At 28.6% G+C, this 19,620-nt stretch overlaps 1 protein-coding gene across 1 annotated transcript; it reads left to right on the forward strand.

The window, feature by feature from the left end:
- Positions 1-476: 476 nt before the first annotated feature.
- On the forward strand, positions 477-18,999 carry LOC136988463 (neprilysin-11-like). The gene is made up of 21 exons (XM_067286316.1): positions 477-663; positions 7,993-8,111; positions 8,267-8,329; positions 9,684-9,839; positions 10,104-10,190; positions 10,309-10,508; positions 12,327-12,512; positions 12,600-12,668; positions 12,745-12,881; positions 12,977-13,214; positions 13,299-13,397; positions 14,877-14,954; positions 15,781-15,884; positions 15,964-16,025; positions 17,293-17,344; positions 17,439-17,506; positions 17,634-17,767; positions 17,850-17,915; positions 17,991-18,086; positions 18,386-18,456; positions 18,827-18,999. The coding sequence occupies exons 1-21, from the start codon at positions 623-625 to the stop codon at positions 18,927-18,929; spliced, it is 2,229 nt and encodes a 742-aa protein (XP_067142417.1). The 5' UTR covers positions 477-622; the 3' UTR covers positions 18,930-18,999.
- The last annotated feature ends 621 nt before the right edge of the window (positions 19,000-19,620 follow it).

The following is a 19,620-nucleotide window of genomic DNA, read 5'->3' on the forward strand; positions in this document are numbered from 1 at the left end:
TTATATTGCTAGGCATTGCTGATGCGTTTATTTCCAATAAAATATGTGACGAAACGCCCTTTGCTTACTCTACTTATCATTAAGGTTTCCATAATAGGCTACATCATTAATTTATAAAAAGTAATAGTGATTTTTACAATTTCATTAATTATTTTAAACTTTAAGAAATTAAAGTTCTAATCGATTTAACTTTAAAATCAATATTTAAAAAATTATAAAATAAGTAAGTGTTTTAAGTTTTTAATATTATTTAGAATATAATCGGTTAATTTTGTATTTTTAGGTTATAAATAATACTCTCCTGATATTCTATCTCAAGAATTCTTTCTATGAATATGCAATAAAACTTCTAATGAGTTATACTATAGTTTAAACTTTAGAATAAATAATACTCAAATTATTATGGATAAACTAAAATATAGCACCATCTGTCGGAGAAAATTCATGCCAGACAAATTTTCTGCTCCAAGGACAGACTCGTTCTATGTTGACACTGGCGTGTAGTAGTAAGCGAAGTCGCTATTATAAAGGAAATAATGCCTAAACTTTGCTTTAAGTATAATTACAAAGTATAAAATTAACGAATAAGTTGTATAATCGAATTAAATGTGATAGAAAAACTATGGAAATTGAAAAAAGCGGTGCAGAATTTCGCGATAAAAAGTGAGTAAATAATTTTCTGTTTAAACAAATTGTATTTTATCTCAATTGAAAGCTTCACTTTGCATCTAAGTATAAACCGTTCATCGAATATTTTAAATTGATACACAATTAAATAGAAATATCATTCGAGATTAATAACTTTAAGCTCGGGATGCTACTACAATTTACATTCCTTTTAAGTTATTTCCTTTCAGGGGAAAAAACATCAATAACGATGGTCTAAAATTTTAAGTTATGTAGTGACTAGACGTATTAAGTGATCTTTCTTAGTCATTCTATCCTGCAACATTAAGAGGATTGTTTTCTTGTTCATCATGGTAACAGGGATTTTTTTCTTGCTCAACATGGCAACAGGGATTTTTTATCGCTCATCATGGTAACAGGGTTTTTTCTTGTTCATCATGGTTACAGGGATCTAAAATCACTTAGGGAAATTTCAAATGATCAAGTGACAACTCATAATTGAATCCCTCAGAACGACAGACTAATATTGTTACCGTCTCGAGTCTGTTAGTCACTAGTTATTAATAACGCTTCATTAACGGGAGAAAATATTCACGTCGTAAATAATTAAACATCGCTAATAATTATCTCATTTAATAAATGATTTATTTTAAATTTTATGTTTATATAATTTATTAATTAATAAGAATGAATAAATTATGTATTTTTTCGTTGTGCAAATACAAATATATTGTTAGCAATATTGTATACTCACCTACATTTGTTATTCCAGCGCAATATTCTTTTCGTTTATCTCGACCATTATATTACTTTTAACCACATGAACAAAGACGAACAGGAAATTGGGAATTAAGTTCTAGTAAAACAACTGAGTAACAAGATTCTTAATAAGTTAATATAAAAATGGAATGTGTCATTAATTTATAAATGTAAAGGAAAGATAAAATAAATAAATACATAATTTAAATGAATTTTTTTTAAAATAACTGTAATTAAAAGAAAGATTGTAAATTTATGTTGAATAAATCAAATTTGTTAGTTTCAAAATACAGGTTAATGTTAATCAGGAAAATTTCGAGAAAGTTTCTTATTTTTTAAAGAAATATTTTTTGAAAAATCTAAAATCAATTAAAAAACTAATTATAATAAAGCGTAATTATTTTTTGCATTAAGTAAATTAATTAAAGAGATTAAAAACATTTATAATTCATAAATTTGGACTTAAGTATTACTTAAAAACTGTTAATTTAATTTATTAAAACAGACATATTTATTTATTTCATTTATTAAAAAGTTTTATATTGTTTTCACTCACTCATACGTTTCCGTTCATTTGGAATACTAAAATAATACTCTTTTAAAAGACGTCACTCTCATTTTTAAAAAGTATTTTTAATTTTTTATTTGAAAGCTGACTGAATTGTATAACTGTATATGTGGACACCCGGAAAATTATTGTGTAACTTTCATGGTCAACTGGAATAATTTTAATTTTTATGGGCGTTTTATTCGTTTATTATAAACGACAAAAGAAAACTACACCATAAAGTTTTTTAATTACTTTTTTTATTTGAATGACCGTGGTATTTGATTTTATACTAGGATATGTTTTAATTCTACGTATATTCTGACCTCATATATGCCTCATTTTGTGGTCAGAGTATCTCATAAATTTGTTAAAATTTCAATGACTTATGCATTTTTATCTGCTTTAACTATTATTTTTATGCTATTACTCGTATATCACTTTATTTTTAAAACGACTCTTACTTCTAAAGTAAATAAAATAAAATAGAAAAACAATATGTAGCTCGCAAAGTTTACCAGAGAGCACAAGCGCACATGACCTGAATTTACCTCTCTCCAGAATTATTCACAATACGTTGTGTTTGTGAGAGGAACATGTGTTCTAGATACAAAAGAATACAATGACTTATATTTTCTTTATTTTATAATATTGTGCTTATTATATAATATTAACTTGTACAATATACATATTTTATAAATAAATATAATGTATAGATTGATCATTGATTTTCTGGCACTTCTATTAAAACAAACAGAATTAATGTACGTAAGGTCACAGATAGCTTTGCGTGTAGTCTCGTTCTCTTGGATTGTTAACACCGTAACTGTAAATTATTTTCTATTCTTTACACCTTTTGTTCATTTTACTTAAAAGCAATAGGTGGGGTTAAATGTAAGAAAGATGCAAATAACAGTGGCATGAAATGTAAACATTGGTCCACATTTAATATATAGTTAATTCAAATTTTCAGCAGCCCATAATGTTTTAGAAATTTGAAAGGCATATAAACGTAGTTCCCGGATATGCTATTGAACTGTTAGTAACCTGTTACGTAAGCAGTTTCGAAGGGCGTAGAACATGAAATTACATCACACAAGTCAATTTTCGAATGTAAATTATTAAGACACCCTTTTTTAGCTTTTGTAAGCACCGTCCCTTACCTCTTGACCGCCTAATATGGTGAGAGAAAGCGTTTGGCAGGACCACTTCCAGAAAAATTCCAGGGATTTTCGACCCGTCCGGATTCGATCCCGGGTACCCAGAGCGGTAGGCTGCCGTTCGGCCATCCGGCTGTCGCATCACGCGTATTAGAAATGTAATGTAAGGGAGAGGTGTAAGCCGTGATCCTGTACGAGTTTGACTGTTTAGCCAGTGAAATATACAGAAGATTGTTCGGTACAATGCCAATACTGTGAATTTGTGATGTTTGTGCAAATAGAAAATGATGCAGAATTATTTTCTGTAGGACGAGTGAACGAAATAATTAAAATAAATAAAAGTATAAAAGTTTGAGAGTTTGTTTAGTTGCGTTGCCATAACTAAACAAACAAACAAACTAGAACACATGTTCCTCTCACAAACACAACGTATTGTGAATAATCAATTCCGGAGAGAGGTAAATTCAGGTCGTGCGCTTGTGCACTCTAGTGAACTTTGCGAGCTATAAACCGTTTTTTATTTTATTTTATTTACAGTATTGGACATTTCCATTGAAATAAGACAGAATCCTACATGACACTTTAGAATATGCTAAATTTTCTGCAGGTTAGTCCCACGCCAACTCACGATAATGATGAGTGACTCTCATTATCGTGCATAAAGTGTATGGGCAGAATGTCGTCCTTCTCGATGATAACACCTGTCTCTATTTCGCCATACAAACACAACCCAAGACTGCAGAATTGGGTTTGAAAATCATTAACCATTCTCTGTACAGCCATGATTTGGTACTCAGAGACGTTTTTCCAGCATTAAAGAGAGCGTTACAAGATCTTCGTTTTTGAACTGATGCTGAGGTTTAGAAAGCCATGAAGATTATGGTGAGGACCTAGAATCCCGAATTCTTTGAACAAGAATTTAAAAAGTCGGCACAGAGTTGATTAAAATGTCTGAAAGTTGAAGAGAACTATGTTGAGAAGTAGTGTAACAATGTTACAAACTTAAAATGTACACTTCTCGTGCATCAAATTAAAAAAAAAAAAAGTATTTGGTGAAATTTTCTTAAAAAGCTACTGGATAAAAGAAATGAATGACTACAGAATTATTTACTTATCATAGTAGATAACATACAGCTTTTGCAAGGTTTCTATCTCATTACGCAGCACAGATAATATGATCTATGTGTTTGGAATAATAGAAAACCTTCAGTGCATGATAAAATATATATCGGGATATTTGAAGGTTAAATACGCTCTCAATCTTGCTAACAATCTTTTTCAGTATGGTTAAACAATCTATGTTCAGAAGCATTAAATGAAATATAGCTCACCGATTTATAACAAGTTTTTTGGGCCATTTTTTGCGTATAGCGTCTGTTAAATTTTTTGCGATACCCTCGTAAGACTGTTGCGACAGTTACACTTACTTTTTCCGAGCCGGCTGACCCCGTCATACTGCTGCTTTTTTGAAAAATTTTTTACCCGCGCGAAAAATTTTATTGCGATTTTAATTTAACCCTTAATTGTGTTGGCAATTAACAACTTAAATTGTTTTTTTTATGGGATTTTTTTATGGAACTTTATTCATCCTTCTAAAGTTCTAGCGCGCCGATTTTACTTCGGTAAAGTTATTTAAAGCTATTTTCTGATGTAAAAAACAACATCCAATAGTTTTTTAATTTTTTTAATTAATAGATTTTTTTATAATTACGTGTAATTAAGTCGGGGGGTCGGAAATTTCAATTAAAATCGTAATTAAAAAAAAAATTTTGAAATATCCCTCCATCTAGTATTCACCCTACTTTTTACCCTTCTCCTCCCGAGAGTTTCATGAGAATGTCCCGCGAAACACCACACCAGCTGTTCTCAAGGTCATCCAGCTGTGTAAACAGTGACTCATCAGTGTCAAGTTTCGTGCTAAGGCGAGAAAAAGAAAATTGTACTTCGAAGCTTTTTCTTCAAAATTAACACATTTCTTTCGTTTTTTTTCATTTTTATTATTTTTAATATAATTAATTATGTTTAATTACATAATTTAAAAAAAAGTAGGAAAGAAGGGGGTAATAGATGAAATATAGCTCACCGATTTATAACAAGTTTTTTGGGCCATTTTTTGCGTATAGCGTCTGTTAAATTTTTTGCGATACCCTCGTAAGACTGTTGCGACAGTTACACTTACTTTTTCCGAGCCGGCTGACCCCGTCATACTGCTGCTATATTGAGGCAGCAGATGGAATGGAATCGCCTAATTTTGCTCGACATGGCAATGCACACTAATATTTGCTGTAATTGCCGAATTTAGTTTTATAAATAGTTTATTTACTTTTTTGCAGGTATTATATTTATGATTCTGCGAACACTATTAACGTATGTACAGTACGTACTATACATTATGTAAATTGTGACGCGTGTTTTTTCTCGTCTGCACACTTTTTGCACAGTGGATTAATGTTCTCTTTTGCATTTTTCTGTCGTGTACGTGACGCAATTACTTATCTTTCTGCATATGTTATAACTACAAGGGGAGCTCGTCAATGATCCTGATCTGGGGGCCCCGCTGTAGGTTGTGGGACCATGACTAAATTCACTTATAATGAAACAAAATATCTTGAAATGCTTTTGCACGATAGCAAAGCGCCTATTTCTTTCCTCACAAAGTATTTCTTCTTCCACAACGCTCTCTTTTTATCTTTCGTTGATATTAACTGATAGCCTCTCTTCATTCCTTGGAATCTGTCGTTTAAGTGTTAGAAAATTTGCACAACTGAATGTAATTTTACCTTAATTCTTTTGTCAAATAGTGTCAAACGATGTAAAAATTCACAGTTTGTAAATAACTAGAAAATATTCTTGTTCTCTGTTCTGAATAAATAGAAAATTAGATTTTTAGTGTGTTAAAATTTGTTTTCAATTAAATTATTTGTATATCGGTGATTGTTTAAAGGAAGATAAATATTATGTATGCATATTAATCATCATTATATTATTAATTATATGTAGCATCTATTACCATGACCATTATCCTGACTTATTTTTAATTTGTTCACACTTCAACTTTATTTATTATTCACACTTTTTTCAATCAATGCTTTCTCAACAACATTCTTTCAGGATTTCTACTTGATCTTCCTTATCCCTGTCTATTCATTCAACAAAAAATCCAGGAAGACTGTTATCATCCATGTTTTCACATGATCTTATCAAGTATTTATAAATGTATTACGTACAGAGGCGCCGTTATGTAGATGTACAGTGCGAAGGTGCGAGTTAAACCTCCGAAGTCGAATATGATTTCAGTAGGAAAATATATCTCACAGTTGGGAAATGATCAAATGATACTGCTATGAACAATTACAGATCGGTCATTCAGTCAGACGAAAAATTTAGTTATATTTTAAAGATAAAAGCTGTCCATTTTATTCGAATAATCCAAAAGTATAAAATTATCTATCGTATTTCCTCGATTAATGCAGGTCTTCGAAAAAGCATGAAAAACATATTGAAGTCTGCATTGTATGGGGTAAGCAGTTGAACTAATATTCTATCTTTTCGAATTGTCTAGAGTTGGACAGCACTTTCTATTCCTACGCCCACGAGAACTATTTTTTGAAACAAAATTATAAATATTGTCGAATATTGAGCGTAGAAATGTCGTAATCGAGTTCATAAGTCGAGAGTTTATCAGTCGAAGGGTAATTATGAAAATTTGAATTAGAAAGAGATGAAGGATTTGAATCAGAACATGGTAGTCAAGATCTTTATTCTTACAACATCGAAGCAAACATGAATGACAACGTAATAACTGAATCGGAAGACGTTGAATAGACGTTAACTATGAAAACATTATTTCAAATGCCGTAGCTGCAACCCATAAATACAGTCAAGAAGTGCTTTTGATAGTTTGATAGTGGACAATGTAACGAGGAATTAAGATATTTTTTCAATTCTTTCCCACTCCTCTCCGCTGCAAGGAAATAAACTTCGTCATCGAAAAAACCCGGGTCCTGAAATAAACTCAAGAAAAAACGGACATTTTAAAAATAAACTTTCGGGTTTAATCGAAGAAATGCTGTTCCGGTAGTTACTAAATATTTGAATTTTTAAATTATTTAATAAATTATTAATTTAGATAAGAGATGGCGCTTAACCTCTAACTCTAGTAGCAAATTACTTAGTATTAATTATAAAAAATTAGCAAATTTATAGTCCGAGTATCTAAGGCGATTGCTTGGTTGCATTCGTTATTAATTTATAAACTAATGTTAAAAGTTCAAACTCAATAAATCATTAACTTATATAGGCTAATGATTTATGTAGCTACATCCTTCTTAAAACTTTTAAACCACTCGTTACTATTATATTAAATACAGAATAAATTACACAAATATTAATAAGACATTTTGATTACAGGGTCGACTAATTTGTCTTAAATCACTTCAAAACTAACGACGTAGCGACGCCATTTCATTTAAATAAAAAATATATATTTTATATACTTTTAAATCGAAATAAAAATCTCTGTTAATAGTCGTTAATTTGTATTTATTGTGGGGAATATTCACAGACCGCATTTATACATTATTAAAAACTAACGTAGGGAATTAATGAGAAAAAATTCAGTCAGAATAAAATAAATTAACAGGAGTTCTGGTTTAATATATTTTTTCCTCTTTCTTTGAACATATTTATTTTTTTATTGTAATCTCACTGTTAATTTTCTATATTTCTTTTATATTCTATATCAACAATACTGTATATGAATTTTTAATGTCTCTTTTTATAATTCATACTATTTACAATTGTAAACCTATTATTAAAATAAGTAAGAATAATTTGTATTTATTTATTAAAAAATCTTAAACAATTTTAAATAACATTTCATGTCATTTCTAAATATAGGAAATGCATGTCATGGCACAGAAGATCGAAACTAGAGCGTTGTTTCTTTATTATTTGCATCATCTTGATTATAGTTTTTATCACTACAATTGCTCTTATAACAGGTCTACATAATAAAAGTAAATATTTGAAATTATTTATTTATTATTGCATGCAATTTTAAGTAAATATTATAAAAGTATTGCAATATTCATTTTTGTAATGTTGTTCAGTAAGCAGAAATATTTAGTTACGCATAAAAGAAAGTAAATGATAGAGAAATCTTTTCGAACAGATTCTAATAATGAAGTTATTCCGAAAGAAAAAATTTGCCTGACTCCAATATGTAAGCAAGAAGGTAAGGTTCTTTCAAAAATTTATTAAATTCAAAAATTCTTTGAGGTAAATATTACTGTAATTTTATGTAGAAGCATTTTAGGAATAAATTTGATTTAGATTCGAAGATTTATTTTTTAGCACGATTAATATATGGATCTAAATTACTGTGAATATTACTTTTTAGTTAAAAAAGATACGAAAAGGCATTAACATTCCGTAATATTTAGTACTTTCATTTCATTATAAAATAATATTTTGTAAAAGAATATTAAATGTTTTCAAGCAGAGATTAATCTAAATCTGATATAATATTTTTGAATTATTTAAATTCTAAGTTTTCAAAGAATTTAACATGGTTAATTTAAATCATTGGAATCTTACGAGATTGGACTGTAGACAATTAAGTTATTAGTACAGTACTATATAAGCCATACAATTAACTCAATTTTATAGGAAAGTGGATTTTACTCTCAATTAGTTCGACAAGAGAAGTGAAAGATGTCAATGACATGCTTATGAATGAACGTTCACGAGAGAGTGAATTGCATTTGATGTTAATGAGGATTTCTATTTCTCAATGGTGTAAGCATTGATAAAAGATTTTCATAATGAGAGTTTATTCTGTCTCATTATGTTATTAATAAAATCTTGAGGTAGAAACTTTCGATTTTTATATAAGATATGCTTTGCATAAAGGCTATGAAAAATTCATTTTCTTCTGCACTCTTTTACAATAAAGGCATAACAGTATTAAGAATCTATTTTAATATTTAATTTTTAAGTTTGTTAGTCACTTTGGAATAAGATTATATTAAACTAAACTGCACTATACGTCGGCAGATACTTAAATATTTTATATATTTTTACAAACTCTTTACACTTGAACAAATAAGAAACATTAGCAAATATAAGATTTGATCTATTATATACATGAAATAAATTATTTATATTGTGTTAGTACAAATGAAACTAGACATTTAAATCTTCAGTACACGTTTATTGATTTATTATAAATAAACTTTACTCCAAATTAACGTTGTTTAAGTCACGTTCCTGAGTTTTAATAAAATTACGTTACTGCAGAGTTCTGCCTTCTTTGAACTGTCGCACCCACGAACGCACATTAGACACATCCATGACACCATTACTACACGTCTCTCTCAACTGGTTGAGAGAGACGTGAATTTCAGTCAGTTCATGAATTTCAGTCAGTATCACACTACTCAAATGGAGAAAACAAATGATTATACGCTGTTCTTGTAATGAAAACGTTGCCAATATATATAGAGAGGCTCTGCCGATGAATGAGGCAGAGCCTCTCTATATATATTACAATTATTGATACTAAAATTTATGTAATTTTGAATTACAAGCTGGAAGAATTCTTCAAAATATGGATACTTCAGTCAATCCATGTGATGATTTTTTCAAGTTTACTTGTGGATCTTATCTAAAGTACAGAGATATTTATAGTGATTGGATCGATCCTGATACAGAATTAAGAGGACATATAAAATACTTAGAAAAAGGTAACTTTCTGTTAAATGATATTATTTATTCAACAACTAAATGTAAGACATTATAAATGATTTTTTAGTTGAAGACGTTTTTAAAATCGCAGGATAAATTTAATTTATAGACAATGTAATGTCTCATTTAGAAAAGTAAACAGCTGTGTGTAAAAGATTATTTGATTATTGCACAGAAATAACTTTAGAAAGGCCTATATTAATTTCAATATAAGAATGAAATAACATTTTTCTGGTATGTAAATAATTTTATTACGTTTTTAGAAGCTTTGGAAAAATCGGAGGAATCTACAAAATCGCATAATTACATAGAGAAAGTGAAAAAGTTCTATAAGTCATGTTTAAAGAAATGTAAGTGTTTAATTAATAATAATAACGATTTAAAATTTTAATTATTTAAGTTATAAATATCCAAAAATTTTATTGATTTTAAAACATAATGTTTCATGTTTATAAAATTACATTTTAGCTACTTCTGTTAAGCAAATTCTGGATGATATTCTCGATGCGCTTCAGATCTCAGGTTGGCCCTTTACTGAATATCCTCGCGATAAGCATTTATCCATTAATATAGAAAAAATCCTGGCCAAATTCATGTTATATGAACCGACTGGGATATTTTACCGAGCTATCTCACACACTCAGAACGATACGTTGCAGTATATATACGTATGTATAATGTTTTTCATTTAATACAATAGAATTTACACGTAGTTTAATTACTGATCTACCAAACTAATACTTATTCTGTCATAATTACAGGATTATATATCTAACTATGAAGAGTTTATGTTTAGGAATATTGCTTTATTTTTTAGAAGACAAAAGTATAAAGTACAATACAATACAATCTCGTTAATCCGATAGATATGGAACCGGAATAATGTCGGATTACTGAAACTAAGATGAATTCAATAGTTTAATTATTCGAAAAAAAATTGTTTATTTGAATGGTTTTAATACATTATATTAAGTTTGACTACTGATCTGAACATCTGAGCGATCTGGGTCGCTGGTAATCATTGCCAAGTTGGTGGAATCTCACTAAATTTAGTGGGAAATTGAACCGATCGTGGAAACTTTAATTAGAAAATAAACGGGAAATCCGGTATTTTTAGTGGGAAGTTTCGGGGAGTTTATTTTATATTTAAACAGTACAGTAGAGACTCGTAAATCGGCACCCCGGTAATCAGAATCGCCGGTAATCGGCACGATTTTCAGTCGGACTGTGTCGTGCTGAATCGAACGTTTTTGATACTAAATTTACTTCTAAAGTATAATTTTCATGTTTTTATATTCTTCAATATATTTAGTTTGTTTGTACAAAATGCAGAAATAATTTTTAACGATACGATAGCCTCGATTATTATTATAAACATTTTCGTTAGGCTTAAAATCGACGAAAATTCAACAGGAAGCGACACGCAACGGAGAAAAATTTGAACATCGGACAGGTTAATATATTTTTTCGTACATAAACCGTAATCGGAACAAATCCCTAATCTGAACAACCCCAGTCTCCAATTGATTCCGATTTTCGGTTCACTACTGTATTATTATAAGATACTATACCTGTTTTGAGTAGCTCAAGATAAGACTCTAACAAGACAAGATAAGAGTCTAACAATCTTTAATATCGTCAGCAAGCTCGAGTAATCAAGATCGAGCCAGATACCATGCTGTGTTTAGTGGAATCTGGAGTCGTATTACTGGCCATGTCTAACTAGCGAAAGACCGGATTACTGAGATTGTACTGTAATATTATATCGAATAATACAATAGGTCTAAAGAATTTCATGAAGTCTCCTTTAGTATTCTTCATTTACACTCGATTTCAGTCCGTCAATTAAATCAAGTATCTACATTTCGTTTATGTTCTTGTATTCCTTTATCCAAACAAGTAAATACTGTTTTTTTGCATGATAAACGATGTATTTCGGAAAATTAGAATTTTTGAATTTTCAATCTCGAATTGTTGAAGAAAAATTTTAATTATAGTTGTTAGCATCATTTTGAAAATATAATAGTAGAAATAAATATTAATTCTTTGTGCCTCAATGTCCTTAATATTTCAATTTTATTTTTATATTGTCCACAGGTGAAAGTAAAGATACTTTTGTTTTATTTTTGACTAAGACTTCCTCCCTTTGCTAATTCGAAACTACGCCAGTATAATTAGTCCTATTTATAAATAAGATCTACGTGGACAATATAAAAACAAATTTATAATAGTGGTAAATTAAAATAGCAAAGACTTCTAGAATTTAAAAACACTATTCATTGAATGGCACAAATTGAAAAATGAAAAGACCTATTCCACTGAAAGAGGCTTTGACACGTGGTTTTTTCCAACATGTGGTTATTATTATGACGCAAGAAATTTAAAAAATCGAAAAATGAAAAATATGAATAGTGCAAAACAAATATATTTTTTTATTTAATTCGTTTTAAATTTAGCTACTATGATATATTTTATATTAACTTAAGATGAGCGTGGGATATGCTGCCGTATATAGTGAAGCGTTATTGAATGACACAGACGAGTATTTAATCCAACTTAAAGAGAAATATAAAAGTTTATTTCGATATGTTTTTATACGAATTGGATTAGACCCAACCGACATCAACGAGATCATGAATGAAATAATAGATTTTGAAACACGTTTAGCAAGAGTGAGTATTATTTTATAATCGTTGTGAAATTTAAAATCGAATAAAACACATTACAAATGTATTTTTCAACATATAATTTTCGATCAGATGACTGAAAACGTAAGTTATAATACGACTATGGTTACTATTAGCAACCTGGATAGTATATGCAATCAGGTAATTAGGAATACGAATCTATAACTCTATATGTTAAATGTAATTTATATTATATTTCACTTAATTTATATTCTAGATTAAGTGGTCTGATGTTTTTAAATTTTTATTCGAATATATGGATCACCTCCAAAATTACAATAACGGCATTCAGTTAGAAGTTAATTTAGAATTAATGATGTCATTATGTAAATTATTTGAAAATACAAAACCTAGGTAAGCTATAGAGGTATCTTTTGTATATTTAGAAAATGTTTTAACTATAATTTTCCAGTGAATATTACTGATTAATTTTTTTCTATATTTTACAGAATTATCTACAATACAGTTATTTGGAACATAGTTATTAAATATTTATATGAATTGGATTTTATATTCCGAGAACTTAGTTTTGACGGAGAACGCGGTATTGCGATCAACATACTTACGCCAAAATCTTACAAAAGACAGAAGTGGAGAGAATGTATTGAAGACTTCAGATTGCCGTTTACGTTCGGATTAGAATATTACATGCTGGAATATACACAGGCCGTAGAAGAAATAAAAGAAGTAAAATTATATTTAAAGAAATAGCAAATTTAAAACATCAGAACATTATATTATAAACGGTATGAAATGATTTAATGCATTTAGATAGAAAGTTATGTGAAAGAAGTATTGAAGGCAACAGAAGAAATCATTTCGGAAAAGAAATGGATCGACGATTATAGTAAAGATATATTAATATCCAAGGTAAATACAATTTTTAATTTAAAAATATCTTTAAAAAATTTTGTAGAAGTTTTCAATGTGAATGATTTAACTTAGGTTTAATCCAAATAATAAATTTGAATAGACTTTTAACTGAATGGAAGAATTTTTTTACTAACTTGTAACATAAAGTTTTAATGCGAATATCAACTAAAAACACATTAATTATTAATAAAAAAATTTTCCATTAAAATTTAATTTGATTCATGAAAATTTTTAAGTTGAGGTTTGGAATCTCTCATACTATGCATCGAATTTTCGTTATAATAAAATGGATATTCCCAAAGTAACAAAACATGATTTATTTAATATTATGTACAAATATTATACATATTTTATATATAAAATGTATTATTTAATATTTGCTTTTGAAACATGTCTTTAAAACAATCAACAATAATGACCAGTGCAAGTAAAGTAAAAGAAATTCTCGGCTTTCATATTTTAATTCTGTACATCACATTATATGAATAAAATTGTATATTTATACCAAATCTTATTCCATATCTATCTCAAATATTGTAATATTCGAGAAAAAGGATTCGATTATTTGTTTCATAAAAGTTTCAATTCATTTAGATTTGTAATATTTTTATCAATCTTTTTGTTGCCTGTAAATTTTGCCAGTATTTTAAAGTACTATATTATTACTATTGTAACAATAAAATTTAATATTCTGTATAGTTTTATATTTTTGGCAATTAAATTTTAGAAACACTAAAAAGAAAAAATAAAATAAGTGAAAAGTTTTCGAAATATAAAATGATATTTAAAATAATTTATTGTATTATTTAAAATTTATTGTATTATATTTTATTGTACAGTACATTTTCCGCGAATGATAGGATACAAAAGTTTTAAAGAAATTCCACTGTAAATTCAGCATAATTTACAGTACTTTCCCGGATAGTATAATATAATACGGGAAAGAATTGTAAACGTGTCATATTTGGCCTTCCAGGTTCTTTACAAATCTCACAAATTCCATAACCCCCAAAAAAAAAAAAAAAAAAAAAAAAACACGGAGAAAATGATTCGTGCGTGATAGCATCTCTTTCGTTTAATATCTCAAGATGGGGTAATGATTAAAAACGAAATTTAGCGTGGCAGTTTGTATATAAGAGGAATTAATGTCATTAAATTTCGGTGTAAGGAACTCGAGGGTCATGAGCCATATCTCGGCTAGGATAAGACAATGAAAATTTTTCTCATAAGAGTTTTGAGCTGTTTTGAAATGACGAAGATTTTGTTTTAAAAAAATGTTTTCCAAAATGGTACCCTAAACATAAAATCCAGTAACGTGCTGGATTTTTTTGACGAGATTTATTATGAACTAAAATTGTAAACAGTTTGTTTTATACAATTTTTTCTTGTTACTGTATGACTTTAAGTAGTTTTATTAAACTTATGAAAAATCTTCTGATTTTAACCTATATAAACTTTTATTTATATTTCATTTAGGTAAAAAATGTTAAGTATCGCATTGGATATACGAATTCTTCTTTAATTATACCTATGTTAACCGAAATTTTCTCAAAAGTAAGTCTGAAATGTATAAACATAAGTAGTAAATGTAGATGCTTTATTTTTATTCATTTATTTTTTAAACAAATTGTCAAATTTTTACGTTATACGCCAAATACTATTTAAACGACACACACCAATATTTAACGTTTTTAAATAAACTTGATCAAGTAAGCCTACAAAGGGATTTTTATTAATTCTTAGATACTTTCGTTGAAATGTTTTGATTATTTTCAAATATTTTGATAAAATATAAAATATATTTTTCTAAATGTACAAATTAAGATTTTTAAATGGTTAAATAATAAATTTTTATTTATTGTACGAGAGAGATCAGTAACGTAACTAGGGTGGGCCCAGGAAGTGTGCCCATAATACTTTTGTAAATAGATAAATTAAGAAAAATATCAAATAAATACAAGAAAAATATCTGTGAAAAATGCATATATTCAAATGTATACTCAATATTCACCTCAATAGTGGCTACATCCACAGTGATAGGGGTTGCATGTAAGTTTGCTCTTTTTAATTTCAGGCCTTCTCTAACATCGGGTCAATTACACTAATGCACGAAATATATATATATATATATATTATACAATAAAAATGATTAAAAATTATATCATTATTTGATGATAATTTCTTTCAAAGTTATCTTATTTGTTTGATAATTATAAATATTATGTACTATATATATATATTATGCAGAGACAATATAAAGTACATACATAATATTTATAATTATGTATATATACATTAATTATATTTAATACAGTATTTTTCATTTGAGAATTGATTATAAAAAGAATTTTTATGTTTTAAAGTTACTTTTTATTTTTAGATTAAAGTAACAGATAATCACGTAAAAAATATAATAGAAACAGATAAATATATACATACAGATACGTTTTTTGGAAGCACATTATCAAAACTTGATTCTAAACGGTAAGTTTTTGAGCTTAGTGTATGATAAATAATTAAGGAAAAAAATTGCTATTGAATCTATATAAATTTACTTTTATAGAGAACGATTTGATACGTTTAAAGTGAATGCCTATTATTCTGATGAAAATGCAGGACTTATCAGTAAGTAAAAGTTTACTTTCGTATTCTTTCTAACTTTATTACTAAATTAATACGAATTTTAATTAATATATTTTTATTTAATAAACCGAGACTCTTCCTTCACACAGCTGTTCTAAATTAGACTGTATAGTTAAGTTTATTAAATCACATAGAAACACTAATAAAATAGCAGAAAAAAAATTAATTTAAATCTTACGTTTAAGCAAATTTCTGAAAATATTTATTTAACTACATTAAATATACATGAAAAATTTAACATGCTGCCCACTAGTTCCCACTAAATTTGCACACTTTCCCATTAATCGTGACATGATATCGAGTTTGAGATTTGGTACGATATTGAATATCGTATCATTCTCTATCTTAGGATGCTCAAAAATGGTTGATACCATCTTATAAGACAATACTGAATAAATTCAAAGGTGAGTCCCCGAAATTTCCTACAAAACTGTACCACCTATTAAATTTCCCACATATTTAAATGGGAGTCCTTTAACTTGAAACTCATATTACCTGTTATGACGATTGAAAATTATTTCAAAAGTATTGACGATTAATTTAAGAACTCTAAAACACAGTGATATATGATTGCTCTACTTTTATATTCCCGTACTATTCCACATGTTTTTGACGTTTCCTGAACTCTGGGAATTCGGTCGTGGATTCGCGCTTCGCCAGAACGGGCTGGCCACGTGTTTTCTGTTATATTCACGTCTGTAATAGAGGCCAGTTACTCTTAAAAAGACCTCCCAAAAGGCGTCTCCTAGGGCCTAGGCAAATCGCCCAAGTGTTGCATTGCCATAACTTAAACCAAATCACACGTATTTGATTAATACAATGTATTCGTACATGCAAATGAACATATGTTTTCTTTCCGAATAATTAAATAGATTTTCAACCGGGATGCTACCACGACATTTAAAGTGGTGCCGCGAATTATAGCGCTGAGCAGCTCCATAACACTTCTTGCGTGTATTATCATAAGTACTGTACATAAGACGCAATAATTCTACACTGATAAAGAAGTAGGATTCCGTAAGAAAAAATTACCAAGTTATATTTTCACAATTAGAAAAGATAGAAAAACACTGGATTAAACAATTAAAATCACCTTAATTCCAATAATCCGGTAGTTTCCTTAATCTGACACTCTCCTGGGCATATATATGTCGGATTACCTCGATTGTACTGTAGTTAAATTATTTAATTAATAAGATTTAAACCATTCAAAGTTTATGTATATTATTTTTTTTAATAACTCGCGTAGCTGTACCATTAGGAATAATGCAGCCACCATATTTTGCATACGGTGCCCCGAGGTAAGGATGTTAATTACTACTTACTAAAACTTCAGTTTAATAAATTTAATTAAATTAAATTTAATTAGATTAATTTTAAATATTTTTATAATAGATATCTAAATTATGGCGGAATTGGTAGTACGATTGGCCACGAAATTTCCCACGGCTTCGGCGAATTGGGTTTGTAACTTATCCTGATCTTAATTATTGATGTTTTAATTATTACAATATATAAAACTTTTTCGTCGCTGAAATTAGTAATAAAATTCTTCATGTTTGATAATTCATATATTCTATTTTATTACAGAACGGATGAAAGTAGAATCAGGAGGAAACGAAAAAGTAGTAGATTGGCCGAAAAAATTTTTGAACGAATTCAAAGAAAGAAAAAATTGTTTAATAAAACAATACTCGAAACTTCCATTAGAAGGAAATATCACTGTAAATACAGATTAAATCTTTATTTAAAACAATAAAATATATAAAGTTTAATGTACTGTACAGTACTTATTGACATTTTCAGATAGAGGGAAGGCGTACAATCGACGACGATTTTTCGGATAACAGTGGCATGGTTATAGCTTATCGAGTAAGTTTTTACTTCAAACGTATAAAAATTTAAGAATTATTTCACTTTATAGAAATTTAATAAATGTTGTTACAGGCTTACAAGAGATATCTTCAGCAACATGATAAAGAACCAAATCTTCCAGGTTTCGATTACACGAATGAACAAATGTTTTTCATAGCATCTGCTCAGGTTATTACTATTAGAAATGTTAAATAATAATAGATTTTATATGTATCACTTAATCAGTTTTAAGATAAGCGTATGCTATTTTTTAATTTGTTGAAAACGTATTTGATAATGTAACAATTTTTAGCTAATCATTTTTAATAATGAAAGACAGGAAAAAAATCTTGATTAGCGTGGAAACTTTAATAATTTACCTAATTATTAATGAATTGTATAATAAAAATACTTTTACTTTAATATATTTATTTATATTTCTTGACAATGTAATAGGTCTATTTAAAAGTATCGTTTTTCGATTTTAGGAAAAATGTGAAAAAGTGCAATCCCTGTTTGAGGTTTATGGTAGAGAGATGCACAGTCCTAATAAATATAGGTACCGGTATATGTACTTATGCATACTTATATTTTTAATAAATATTACTTTTTATAAAATAATAAAAAGCAAAAAAAAAGGAAGGTTAATGTTACTCTAGGTGCCAAGATGACGGCTCGTCTCTGATTCCAGCAAGGAAACAGTGGGACGCACGTTCTAACTTAACCTATTCTAATAATTTGGTTGCTAATAATTATGGTAATTTGTTAGAATTGTTTAGGTTAGAACGTGCGTCCCACTGTTTCCTTGCTGGAATCAGAGACGAGCCGCCATCTTGGCACCTAGGGTAACATTAACCAAAACGGATACTGTAAATGTTTTAGTTGTTCTCAATTACAAATTTTAATAAGAAAAGCTTTATTTTTTTCAGAACCTTGGTTCCTTTAATGAATTTCAAAGAATTTTCTAAAGTCTTCAATTGCCCTTCAAATAGCTACATGAATCCCGAACAAAAATGCGAGATGTGGGACTAACACAATGCGCGTAAATCTGCTTGTGAAATGTTTGTATTTTTAATAAATAAATTTATTTTGAATTTGTTCAGTGAGTGAAATATAGTATTTATTTTTTATAACTCTTTGTTTCCTGTGATACTAGGAGAGTTTTTCAAGCTCATTAAGAGTTTGACCAAGCCTACAAGGGATTAGTGACGGAGCCTTTAGGGCAGACCACTCCCGAAAAATTCTTGAGGTTTTTCAATTTATCAGGATTCGATCCTGGATCCTCAGAGTAGTAGGATGACATCTTGAGATGCATTAACATTTTGCAAAACAATCTGAGAAATGCAGGGTGTCCATAAAGTGCGAGTGCGATTCAAAATATTTATAACTTTATCAGTATTTGTGATAAAGAAATTATGTAGAATGTATTGGAAATAAGAAAAATCTATATATTTTTAATCGTTTTATTGTATTTTATTGTTTTCACAAGTCCACCATTATTAGTAATACAAAGGATAATACGATTTTATAGTTATCTGAAAACATTTGCCAGTAATTTCAGTAATGTCTGAGATCACATTAGTTATTTTAGCTTTCAAGTCTTCTAACAATCAAGGTTTGGTTGCATACCCTACGGTTTTCACATTTCGCCATAAAAAAAAAAAATCTAATGAAGTCAAGTCTGGCGAATGTGGAGGCCAGGAAAATGGTCTTCCAACTTCTT

The sequence above is a fragment of the Centruroides vittatus genome, unplaced genomic scaffold, assembly GCF_030686945.1.
Source record: "Centruroides vittatus isolate TY-2023 unplaced genomic scaffold, ASM3068694v2 contig_1254, whole genome shotgun sequence".
NCBI lineage: Eukaryota > Metazoa > Arthropoda > Arachnida > Scorpiones > Buthidae > Centruroides > Centruroides vittatus.